This window comes from Astatotilapia calliptera, chromosome 3, assembly GCF_900246225.1.
Source record: "Astatotilapia calliptera chromosome 3, fAstCal1.2, whole genome shotgun sequence".
Lineage (NCBI taxonomy): Eukaryota > Metazoa > Chordata > Actinopteri > Cichliformes > Cichlidae > Astatotilapia > Astatotilapia calliptera.
The window spans coordinates 33,706,015-33,719,233 of record NC_039304.1 but is presented as its reverse complement, the minus strand read 5'-3'; the positions used below and the strand labels follow the sequence as shown (position 1 = coordinate 33,719,233).

The 13,219-nt window shown below is 41.1% G+C and overlaps 1 protein-coding gene across 1 annotated transcript in view; it reads right to left on the bottom strand.

Annotated features, from left to right (window-relative positions):
* The window catches only part of LOC113014369 (IgGFc-binding protein-like), a 99,192-nt gene that overhangs the window by 69,940 nt on the left and 16,033 nt on the right, over positions 1–13,219 (bottom strand). The window contains exons 23-36 of the mRNA XM_026155840.1: positions 13,057–13,216; positions 12,852–12,954; positions 12,630–12,754; positions 12,493–12,508; positions 6,865–6,888; positions 6,558–6,673; positions 6,105–6,380; positions 5,576–5,671; positions 5,311–5,476; positions 2,848–3,248; positions 2,186–2,762; positions 1,503–2,086; positions 833–1,385; positions 142–740 (exon numbers count right to left, since the gene is read on the bottom strand). Of these exons, the coding sequence (XP_026011625.1) occupies positions 142–740; positions 833–1,385; positions 1,503–2,086; positions 2,186–2,762; positions 2,848–3,248; positions 5,311–5,476; positions 5,576–5,671; positions 6,105–6,380; positions 6,558–6,673; positions 6,865–6,888; positions 12,493–12,508; positions 12,630–12,754; positions 12,852–12,954; positions 13,057–13,216 (3,796 nt within the window). The remainder of the gene's footprint in view (positions 1–141; positions 741–832; positions 1,386–1,502; positions 2,087–2,185; positions 2,763–2,847; positions 3,249–5,310; positions 5,477–5,575; positions 5,672–6,104; positions 6,381–6,557; positions 6,674–6,864; positions 6,889–12,492; positions 12,509–12,629; positions 12,755–12,851; positions 12,955–13,056; positions 13,217–13,219) is intronic.

Sequence of the window (13,219 nt, the reverse complement as noted above, 5' to 3'; positions counted from 1 at the left end):
TAGAAGAGATATGCAAAGAAAATCAGTGGGTAGTTTTTCTACTTTTTAATTGTTATTTTTTTCTTTCACATTTACATTTACTTCATACACCTGAAATTGTTCATAACAATCATTGAATGAGAACTATCACTAACTACTTACTTGTACCAAACCTCTTCTGTCCCTTGACATATGCACGTCGTAGCCCCAGACATTCACAAAAACTTCAGCTACTATTGAAAGTGGACGCCCATTCAATGCCTCATTCTTAGCTTCCACTGAAAACTGATTGAGCTCATCAGTGGCATTACAGAGGGTCACCAGAACATAGCGACAGCTTCCTTGAAAGTCATAGGCCCTACGATCAAAGGTTATGTAGTGAGGGTCTCCAGAGGCAGAGCAGGTGCCATGAGGGTTGGGATGGCAGCCAAACTTGCCCTCCACCACACGGCAGGACTCCTGGGGCCCACAGGAGTTGGGAGTACAGTGGACGTTCCCTGTAGTGCCGTTACAGGTACACAAGCTCTGACATTCTTCACCATCCCAGAACTGCTCACCACCTTGGTGATAGCGTCCTTGGTGATAACATCCACAAGATGTTGGTGGAACGCACTGGTCACCATTGAGGATAAAACCACTGTTACACTGACAGCCCTCCTGGCACACAGTATCACAGGTGAAGGGGAAAGAGAGGCTGGGGCAAGCAGAAGGACAAGAGGTTCCACAGAGTTCATAATGGCTGTTTGATGGGCAGGTTAGTGCTGGAGAAAAACAAACAGGTTAACATAAAAAAGCATTTTTAAACATTTGGAGATCATGGCTAGAATTAATTCAAAAACAGTTGAATGCTTACCACAGCCAGTTGCATTTCTCCATTGTCCTAAGGCAACACCCTTCTGTTGACACATTAGTGCATAATCTCGTAGGACGCCACACAGAGTTGATGCTGGATTGTTACAGGCCCCCATGATCTCCACACATACATCCACCTGCTGGCTCGGGTCAACCACAGACCAACAGGGTACAAATGGCCCATCTGGTGAGCTGAGAATGCCACAGTACTCAGTAGAATTGTAATTAGTTGTAGAATTTTGGTTCATGCTTTCCACACAGTGAGCAGCCAGAGAGCCATCTCGCCAACTGTCTCCAAAATCCTGAGAACTGTTGACCAGAACACCGTTGGGTGTGCGGAAGTCATCATGTGGATGACCATTGTAATTACCACAGAGTCCACCCAGTGAACCATTGTAGACACCAGGAGCAGTGACACGTACAAAGTGAGGCCAGACTGTCTGCACAGTTACACCAAAGGAGGTGCGAATGATGACACTGTAAATGCTGCTGTGGAAGATTTGGATGCGGTTGGATGTAGTGCTGAAAGGTAGCCTGATCAGCTGACCGTTAACCTGCAGGATCATCCAGTTTTTTGCAGTTAACAAGACTTAAGCAGTATTGTGTCCGTGTACACATAAATAAATATTAAAGGAAGAACATAATTTTAAGTAAGTGTTCCATTCACTTACCTTCACTTTACTGTTCCTTGCCATCTCAATAGATACGTGTATCCCCTCTGCTTCAAAATGCAGAATTCGTGCAAAACCTTGCTGGCCTTTTGGCACTTTTTCTGCTGTCACCATGAAGTGTGGGTGACTGGACAGTCCCATAACTTTGGCAAGTGTCAATCGACACGCCCCAGGATATTGGTATGTCAGTCCATCAAATGTCTGATATGACCCTGGGCCTCTGATCCAGCATGTTTCATAGCTATTTGGTCTGCATCCTCTTTCTCCATCCTCCACCCTGCATGATTCAAGTGGCCCACAACCATGAGAGTGGCAAGTCATGGAGCCATAACTGCAGCTACAACGTCTCCCACAGTCTTCGTCTAGTATTACAGTTTGTCCAGAGCGGTAGTAACGGCCCTCAAAGCTGCAGCCACACTCAGCATGAGGGACGCAGACCCCACCACTGAGGATGTAGCCTGAATCACAGATGCAGCTTTCCTGGGGAGGTAGAGGGCAGTTATGGGTAGAGTTGGGATTAACACAGGTAGGTGGACATCCTGTGCCTTCAGACTCAAAGTGGCTGTTGGCTGGACATGGGATTTCTAGGAATAAGAGAACAACATTGATATTTACATCGGTGGAATTTTAATACAATGATATTTTGAAATAATGCAAAAAACAAAAAAAAGTGATTAACATACCACAAAAGCCAGGTGTCCTCCAACTTGGTAGCTGAATACCACTTTGTTGACACTGACTTGCATACACGGTTAAAGCTTGACAGAGAATAGGTTGGTACCCTCCTCCTACACACAGATCATACACACAACTGTCCACAAAGGACTGTGGAGGAAGTTGCTGATGGCAAGCAGTGAAAGGTCCAGAACTACTGCTGAGGATACCACAGTGGTCAGTGTTGCTGTACAATGCTGTCTCTTCTACAGTGCAAACAGCACAGTCCAGACCTCCGCACTGTGGCCCACAGCCAGGCTCATCATCCCCAGATGCTTGCCAGCTGTTAGCAAAAACCACATCAGAGCTCACAACCTCACCGTCACGAGTTTGAAAGTCATCTCTACGAATGCCATTGAAGTTTCCACAAAGACCGCATGTACCATTCTGGTAAGTGTAGGGCAAGCTGATCTGGACATGATGATTTGTGTCATAAGACACCACTAAACCAAAGTCAGTGCTGACAAACACAGAAAAACCTGACTCATAAACCTGCACGGTGCCATTGCTAAGGGAGAATGGAGTGGATGCAAAGTTCCCATTAACCTGTAAAAAACCAGCAAATATATCAAGTGAGAAAAGAATATCTGGTCATAAAGTGTAGAATTTATCCAGAATCAAAATGACCAACCTTAGCCTGACCACGGCGTCCTTTGACAAGCTCAATCGTGTCATTGTAGACATGCACTTTCACCAGTCGTGTCCAAGAGACTTGAGTACTGCCTCTGTGCTCATTTTTGCCTTCTACTCTGTAGTAGGGCCGTCCACTATTACATTGCTCAGAGAGAACATACGTGCAAGTGCCTTGAAAGTGAAACACTGTGTTATCAAAGGTGTAGTAATGGGGATCACCACTTATGGTGCAGGTTCCTCTTGGCACTGTCTGACAGGAGAACTGGAAGGAAGCTGGCTTGCAGATCTGTGAAAAGGAGCACGGCTCATTGCGGCACTGCAGGCCTGTTGAGGTACATGTGCACTTCTGTGCACAGGTCCTGTCACTCCAGAATGAAGCACCCAGCTGCACTAATTCACCTTAAAAAGAGTAAAAGGGAATGTCCCTTATTCCCAGTGTAAAATTTCCAGACATTTACATTCATAAAGCTTTAGGAAAAAACTTTCACACCTTAAATTTTTTCATATTGTGTCAAATAACAACAGTAATTGCCTCAAGGCACTTTATATGAGTAAAGTTCCCAAAATAACAGCAGGTAAATCCCAACTGTTTTACAGCCCCTACCAGCATTAAGATAAGCTGGGTCCTGATTATACATGAGGAGAAGGATTTTAAGTTTGATTCTGGATTTAACAGGGAGAATTATGTTCTGTCTTTTTACTCCCTATCCGTACTGCAGCATTTTGGATCAACTTAAAGCTTTTCAGTGAGTTTTGGGGACAACCTGATAATCACAGTAGTGCAGCCTTCAAGTAATAAATGCATGAACTAATTTTTTAGCATCACTCTGAAATAGGATGTTTATAATTTTAGAGATACTGCATAAATGCAAAAAAAAAAAAAAAAAAAAAAAAGCAATCCTGAGTATGTGTTAAATATAAGCAGTGAAGGACATAACCTGGTCAAAAACAAAATTTCTGTTAGTGTTAAGGCCAAGGTAATCCCATCCAGAGTATGCATCTGGTTAGACATCATGTTTTTAAGATTTTCATGGCTGAGTGCAATCAACTTAGTTTGATCTGAATTTAGAAGCAGGAAGTTGAAGGTTACCCGTGTTTTTATGTCTTTAAGACGTTCCCACAGTTTCGTCGTTTGGCTTCATTGACAGAGCTGGAGATCATCTGCATAGCAGTTAAAATATACGCAATGCCTTTGAAAGATACTGCCTAGGAGAACCATGTATAATGTACACAGAACTGGTCCTAGCACAGAATCCTTTGGAACTCCATAATTAACCTTAGTGTGAAGACAACTCCCGGTTTACATGAGCCAACTGGAGTCTATTAGATAGACATGATTCAAACAAGAGCTTAATTGCTATGGCCTGCTCTAATCTCTGCAATAAAATACTGTTGTTATTGATCGCTCCGCTGAGGTCTAGCAGCACAAGTACAGAGATGAGACCACTGTCAGAGGCCATCTGCAACTTTCACTAAAGCTGTTTCCGTACTGTGATGAGCTGTAAATCCTCAATGAAATATATGACAATGCACTGTGATTAAGCAGACTAAACACATGCAATAACAATAATATGTGTAAAATGGGGATGGGCAATACAAGTGTAAATTATTATTCTGTGAAATAATTATTCAAAAACAGTTCCAGGAGCAATGGTGTGTGATGTGCATGACAATTGTGTCTCTTCTGTATATAGGTCAGCTCTCATTGCACAACATCAACCTACTTAGATAAAGAACAGGTACTTAGCTTACTGGTGTAGTGCCAAGTCCATCTTTCTTGCTTCAACAACAAGTTGACCTTCACCTAACCCAGTGATTCCTGGCCACCAAAGTACAAATGGTGTAGGATTCATATTTACATATTTAAGGCTCCAGCTGTAATGTACTGAGAAACCTCATCCATTTCATTTTTCGTTGTCTGCTTTGCATGCATTGTTTATGCTGAAATATGGAACTTTTCAAACACCAGTGCAGACGCCACTAAATCAAATCCGTTATCAGTGGACATATCCTGAGCGAGGGAGATAGTTCCTTATGCAGTTAAGTACCAAAATGAAGAAGTTATAACTGTGATAAGTAATCTGTGTGTCCATGTGAATCTTGCCTTAGGATAAGTCACCTTGTTGGGAACAGCTTCTCTCTCTATCATTTGTTATTCTTTGCATGCCATATGTTGCCATTCAAAATCTTTCAAAACCTCTGAATTCATGGGTTAAACATCCTTTAAGCAGGTAGGACGAATGTTTTTAAGCATCCAACTAACAATTTGAAATTCCTTCATTAGTTCTTGATTCCAACAACAGTCACTTTAACGTTAATAACCTCAACCTCATTGCTTTACTGTACTCTTAATGCACTGTGATTAGAATTCTTGCCTTGCCTTTCACAGATGCACATCACTATAATGTTATATAACACAAAGGCTGCAGAAGCAGTTGCCTCCTGTATCCTGCAGTCTTACCATTAAAAGTGCAGCCTGTTGATCCATGGTCTGTCCGGAAGGCCCAGCGACCTGGTTCATTGACGTTGCTGCCAAGGCGAAAATTTGAGTTACTCCCTGATGCAGCACTGGTGAATGATCCAGGGAGGACATAATAGTGAGTGGAGTCGATTGTATCATAACCAGCCTGCAAGTGTGAGTCACAAAAATATGATTATTGCATTTAGAAATAATGAATGTTTTTTCATTAGTAAATATGCAGAGTATTGACTATAGTAGGTCTGACCTGAATTCTCAGTGTTGTTGAGGCTATTATACCGTAGTTCATCAGCACAAATGAATAGTGGCCTCCAGAGATCAGCACAGCTTGGACAGTAGTGCGCTGGAAAATATGAATTCAGTTATTATATGTTCTGTTTGATCAGTGTTCTGCTGGATTTACACCTAATTTTGTTATGATACACTTTTCATGTATCACTTTATCAAATGTATTAGTTCATAAGACATTAAGTTGTGCTTCGGTTAGAATGATCTAGATTTCAGATAAATACTATTAACTACCTTAGTTTGTTAGTATGAAATGCTTTATGTAATCTTCTGGTATCACTTTAAAAAAAAAAAAAAAAAAAAAGCTCAATATTCAAAAATAATCTTTGTATGAAATATATCACATGAATTTATGTCTTTATGTCTGGAAGGTGACACTAGATTACACTAACCTACTGTTCCTGAATTAGTAAAGTAGGCAACAGACTTTCACGTACACATCACACATAAGCACATAATTTGATTCCAAATTTTGGAAGCTGACTTACTGTTCCGCTTGTGGGATAATAGGCCACCTCAAACCAAGTTGCAACAAAGACCCAGTTGGCATTAAAGTTCAGTCCTGGAAAGTATTGATTGATGTCCCGTGTAGCTTGCTGGAGAACACTGCCACTGGTGTATTGTTTGTAGTAGATCTGACCATTTCCTCTGTTGTCTAAATCTGTCCAGAATGGAGCGATGATGTCTCTGATACGTTGTGGGAACCTCTGACTTGTAAAGTCCCTTAGTGGACCAGTAAATGTTAGGTGTCCATTATGATTGACCTGAAAAAAATAGAAAAGAAAAAGATTTCCTGTCACAACATCTAGATGAACAGATTTGGATTTTGTTTTGCAAACCACATTTTATATTGTAATTAGTGGCAGGAAGTTTAATTAGACAGCTAAATATTTTTATGGTACAAATGTAGTAAATGAATTGTTCCTGTTAATTTTACATACATAAATGCTGTTATATGTCCTCCCAAAATAGAAAAAAGGTCTTAGCAGGGTAATCGGTGGAGAACTTCCATCATCTACCGCAGAGCTTACAGTTCCAGATGTTGGGTAAAGAGGTCCTAATAAGCAATTAGGTAGATCATGACAAAAAGATAGAAAAGGCCTGTATGGTTAATATTCTGCAAACATAAATATAAAACATATTCATCACAGGCTTTCAGTCTTTACTCCTCTGTGAAATGTGAGGCTGATATAAATTGAGGATAAAGCATTAAAAGTCAAATCTTTAGAGTTTTGAAAAGATACTTACTGACAGCCTGAGCAGTCACTACACCTGTACATGAAACAAAACACGGATAAATAAAATTATGACAAGTTTTTTAAGATTGTAAGATTTTATTTCTGATCCAAAAAATTCAAGTCATCACTTAGGCAAAAATAAACACACCATAAAATGGATTAAAGGAACATAAATACAATTACTAACCTGTCATTCCCAAAAACAGCACAAAAAACACGATTTGACCCGTCATTTTGTCAAATCAGATCTCTTCATTTAAAAGGGAAAAAAAAAATTTAATTTATAACCTAAGTGCAGAGCTAAATTCAGATGAATCTGTTGAATCTTGATGTAATATTAGTTGTGAGTCTCTCACGCTCATTTGAGACTGCAGGGGACACACAAGGCTTTATATAGTTGGGGATATTTACCTAGGAAATGTAATCAAATACTCCATCAAAGGATATTTAGAGAAGAATGATGTCAGTTACCGTCACCATGGTTAATAGTCAAGCAGTAACTTCAACAACGATAGATACAGATCTCAGACAAAGGGTTTACTGCTGACACAGTAAATCATTCTCAAACTATTAGTGATGATAAACACAGTGTTTACAGTCAGGAAGAGGGAGTGAAGGAAGAAAAAATGTTTTTTCCTCATTAAATTTGGTGCATGAAGAAAATCGAGAAGCTCTGGCATCTTCTTGTCCATGTTGACTATACAAAACAGAAACTCCAGCTGTAGTGTTTGTAACTGCAGCTATTCTGTAATGTCAGATATTTCTCATTTTACTTGAGGAAAATTTCATCCAAATAACAGCAGAGGCAAAAGCTGCTGCACCCAGGCAGTCAACACTTGCGGGTTACAAAAAATGAATGTTAACACTTATTAAATTCTTAGAATCAATTGTGGGTGGACTGATGTCTGATATCACCTCACATTTCTTCTTCTGCACCTCCTTATATAGAGATGACCCTTTTGCAGGCAAGACTCACACTGCCAATACCTGCCCTGTCAAGGATCTGGTTCATCAACCCAGCATTTTAAGTTATTCTGTATTTGGTTCTTTCTTTGGTTTATTGTTATGTTTAATAAGTTTATACAGTTTAGTCTTGAGTTTAGTTCTTTTTCATGTTTCTGAGGTCATTTGTATTTCTGGTTTATGTTTTCTTGTCTTTGTCTCCTATTTATGTGTCCTATGAGAGTCCATCATGTCCTCTGTGTATGTTTTCCGGTTTGTGTCTCTCGCCCTTTGTGTCGTAGTGGTCTGTCTGTGTTTCATTTCCCTCTCTGTCGCTCTCCATGTCTTAGTCATGTCTTTGTGTTTTGTCTCTATCTGTTCCCATGTTCCCCTCCTTATGTTTTTTGTCTCTGCAGTCTGGTGTGGACTCTCGTTCTCCTTTCCTCGTGTCAAGTTCCTACATCTTAGTCATGGTCTCAGTGTTACTTCCTGTTTTTGTTTTTTTACAGTCTCGTCCTGCGTTCAGTGTGTTCAGTTTTACTTCCCCTGTGTCATCATGTCTAATTCATTCCTGCTGTGTTCCTAATATGTTTCCACTGACCGTGTCTTTCCTCATGTGTATATATTGTGTCAGCTTCCCCTTTTCCCTTGTTTATATGTCTCCATGCCTCAAGTGTTTGGGGATTTCCAGGTGTTCCAAGTTTAATGAATTTACTTTTCCCAGTTTAGGTTTTTGTGATTACTTTCTGTTTAGTTGGTTTTCTTGTTTGTTTAATATTTTTTAAAAATCTAGTTTTGCCTCTTCTCATCTGCATTTTGGATCCTCTGACATTGCAGATCGTGACATGCCCATGTTTTGGACTGCATTTGAGGGCCACATCCACATCAACATAACAGGTTTGGGTCCAGAGAGCATTGTTTAAACACCAGTGCTCATCATGCTCATTCCTGTATAACTACAGTCTACTAATCTTCTGACGGACGCTTTCAGAAGGATAATATGTTTTCATAATCGGGGTTTCCAGTGGTTTAATGTTTACATGACAGGGGTCAGAAACACAATGTACTTGGAGCAGAAAACATTTTTTATTGTCCAGGAAGGAGAATGAAAATACCCAGGATTGGTGGAAGCTGAACATTCGATCAAACTCCTAGTGTTATCAAGCCAAGCCTTTTTTTGTTTCTAGATAAAGTTTTCATGTCTTAAATGTGCCACTGGATCCTCAGACAAAAGAGCACAGGCGTCGTTTATGATCAGAATGAATCAACATTTTACCACTGACATGTTCACTGTGTCAGGGTTCCTGGGTCGATGACCCAGTGTTTTCAGTTTTGTCACATTTAGGTTATGTTGCCACATCAATGTTCTCATTTCCTGTTTTTTCCCCGTGTCAGCTTGTCTCTTGTGTCATTAGTCAGATTATGTTCAGCCCTGTACTCACCTGTTTCCAATCATTGTCATCGTTCAACCTGTGTATGTAAGTTCCTCGGTTTCACCAGTTCTTTGTCGTGTCATTGATGTTGATTTTGATGTTCGTGTGATGTTGTCCTTCCCGTGTGTTCCCTCAGTTCAGTCAGCCATTCAGTGATCCAGCCAGTCAGTGTCCGTTCACCCTCTTTTCATCTGCTCCTTATAATAAACCTTCACCAGTCTTCACTTACCCGTGAGTCCTGCGTTTGGGTTCCTTCTTCCTCGCCTCCACACAACGCCTGACACACTGATTGTGAAACGTGACAGCAGAGATGGCACACTGTGTGTAAAATTCCAAAAGTGAAAATCCTTTCCTTATGAATTAATGCATGTGTAAAGTGTAGTAAATTTCTATGTCATTTGATACACAAAGAGGTGTTTAGGAGGGTTATAGAGTTAGTTATGTACCCATTTGGTGGTTACATGTTTTGATATTTACATGTTTGCACATTTGAATGTTCACACCTGCACTTTCAAACCAGTAATAAGTATGTGTTGAATCTACCTCATTGTTTTCCCTGCATTTATCCGAATATAGGATTTCCTGGCTTCTGAGTGGCCAGTGAAGTCTCATGAGGGCCAGATACAGGAAGTGTTTTTGTTGTTGAGGTGTGCGGTTTGGCCTGTCAGCTGTGGTTGGATGGGAAACACACTCAAATCAAAACACTTGTTGTTTTGATTTGCTACATAAATAAATTTGAATTGAATTACATTAAATTACAAACTCTAACTCCTGGAAAACTGAAATTGCCATTTTAAAGGCTTTTAACATTTAAAGTATTTTATAATACAAAGAATGGTGGATTTTCCCTTCTGTCGAACAAGATGACATTTTTAGTGTCTTTGTAAGCTTTGTAAGCGGCTGCATACTAACTTTTACTTGTCTTTTGATTTGTTTTGTTTTTTTCTTTTATTTTGTTGTAAAGAACTTCAGGGTCTCTAGGATGGGAAACAAGTCTCCTTCAGTTACTGCACTCAAGCAGATGGATAACAATTTAAGGTAAAATAGCACAAAATCCTGATCCTGTTTCAAAACATAACCCATGAAACGTCCTGATGCACGCTCAATCATCCAGGTAAGTAAATGCCCAAAAGTTGATTCTGTTCATCTGGATGTAGCGTCTTCAGTGGGAGAAACGTTTTGTCACTCATCCAAGTATTCAAGATACCATAAGTAAAAAACAAAAATGTGGGCCTTGTGCAGGTTGCGCGGCTCCTTTTGGGTACATTCCTCCTTTCATTCTTTCATTTTCATTTACTGAGAAATGAAACTAATATCAATCACATATTAATCATAAACAATTTATCAGAATAAACAATAGCTTTGATAGGAATAACATGAAATGTCCTGGCAGCAATGATGACAATGGGATGTGGATAATAATTGTTTCTCTTATGTATTTAGGTCAGCAATTATTGCACAGCATTAGCCTACTTAGAGTAAGAACAGGTTTAAAGCTGTGTGCAGGCTCAACCTATTCATTACTCCACCATCAAGTTGGCTTTCACCCAACCCAATCATTCCTGGGGATCACACTCCTCAGCCTCCCTGGGAAAGTCTATGCCAGGGTGCTGGAAAGGAGAGTTCGTCCGTTAGTCGAACCTCGGATACAGGAGGAACAATGCGGTTTTCGTCCTGGTCGCGGAACACTGGACCAGCTCTTTATCCTCTCCAGGATACTTGAGGGTGCATGGGAGTTTGCCCAACCAGTCTACATGTGTTTTGTGGACTTGGAGAAGGCATTCGACCGTGTCCCTCGGGGTGTCCTGTGGGAGGTGTTGCGGGAATATGGGGTGTCTGGCCCATTGCTACGGGCCATTCGATCCCTATACAACCGTTGCAAGAGCTTGGTTCGCATTGCCGGCAATAAGTCGGACTCGTTCCCGGTGGGTGATGGGCTCTGCCAGGGCTGCCCTTTGTCTCCGGTTCTGTTCATAATTTTTATGGACAGGATTTCTAGGCGCAGCCAAGTGGCGGAGGGCTTTCGCTTTGGTGGCCTCAGAATCACATCTCTGATTTTTGCAGATGATGTGGTTCTGTTGGCTTCATCGGGTGAGGGCCTCCAGCTCGCACTGGAACGGTTCGCAGCCGAGTGTGAAGCAGCGGGAATGAGGATCAGCACCTCCAAATCTGAGGCCATGGTTCTCAGCCGGAAAAGGGTGGAGTGCCCACTCCGGGTCGAGTGTAAAAGCGAAGCTCTCAATTTACCGGTCGATCTACGTCCCTACCCTCACCTATGGCCACGAGCTGTGGGTAGTGACCGAAAGAACGAGATCGCGGATACAAGCGGCAGAAATGAGCTTCCTCCGAAGGGTGGCTGGCCTCTCCCTTAGAGATAGGGTGAGAAGTTCGGCCATCCGGGAGGGGCTCAGAGTAGAGCAGCTGCTGCTCCACATCGAAAGGAGCCAGCTGAGGTGGTTCGGGCATCTGACAAGGATGCCCCCTGGGCGCCTCCTGGGTGAGGTATTCCAGGCATGTCCCACCGGGAGGAGGCCCCGGCGCAGACCCAGGACACGCTGGAGAGATTATATCTCTCGGCTGGCCTGGGAACGCCTTGGTATTCCCCCGGATAAGCTGGAGGAGGTGGCTGGGGAGAGGGAGGTCTGGGCCTCTTTGCTTAGGCTGCTGCCCCCGCGACCTGGCCCCGGACAAAGCGGATGGATGGGTTGCAGCTGGGTGCTAAAGATCAACTTGGCCTTCTACTTCAATAACAGAATGACTAAGTGAGATTTTATTCAGCAACACATTTTACTGTATGATCTTACTGGAGATAAAAAATAGACATTGTTCATAATCAGATTTTTATTACATATTATGAATGATTTGTGATACATTTAGGCAATTATTCATTAACTTTTATTTCAACTGATAAAACGAAGCAAAAATAGTAATCATGTTATGATATTAAATTGTAGCTCAAACAGTAGGTACCCAGTTTATTGTACTTCACTTTGTACTATCACTTTATTTTGTAAATCCAAAGTAGTGTTGGTTGCGTTTCTGAGAGACAAGTATATGTGCACTAAATACTTTATTTAATCCTTGATTTGCCCTTGATTATACATTATTTTAATTATGATGTAGATTTAATTATAAAAATCTCACACAGAAACCAAGAACAAGTTAATCTTATCAACAAACAGTAAATGCAACAAGGTTAAAACTTTAATATCACACATATTTTATCCCATTTAGATTTAAAGCCAACTTACTGCAAACCTTACCACAACTAAAGAAACACTCCTCAAGAAAGACAAAGACAACACTCCGATGAAAAATACCATTTAGAAGTGACTGAATAATGAATGATTTTCAAAATATGGATAATTTTTGATCTCCAGAGTTTTGGCGGTTTCTAGACTGGAATTTTGGGAGCAAATCGTTTGACCAACAGGGTTACCAGCATGCTGGCTAGGATCAAACTGGCCAGCAGGGCCAGCAGAGGTGTCACCTGGCTTTGGCCACTGTTTAATTGCATCACTGGGTCTGCAAGAGAAGAACCAAAGTTTACATTTACTTTATCCATGAACTTTATGTGATCAATAAGAGTGCAAGGTGAAGAGACATGAGAGCTTCAATGTACCTCTGCTACCTGGCCTTGAAACAAGCGGTCCAAGTGAGATGGATGAAGTGTCATGGAAGGATATATCCCTCCGAACTCGCCTGTGGTAACCCGGGTAACAGCGCTGAGAGAAAAAAAATGTTTATAGGCTTCTGCAGATTTAACAGTTTTTAAATTTATTAGGTAAGAATGAAAACCAATAAGAATTTAAAACAGTGGTACGTACAGCTGTGCAATTGTTGTGTCTCAAAAGACACAGGTGGACATTGCAGTGAAGGTAAATGGATGAATAGTTGGTAAAAGTAAACATCCTGAAGGAGAATCGGGCCTCAGTAGAGATGCCGTTCTGAATCAGCTCTACCGTTCCATCGGCTTCATTGGGACACCTG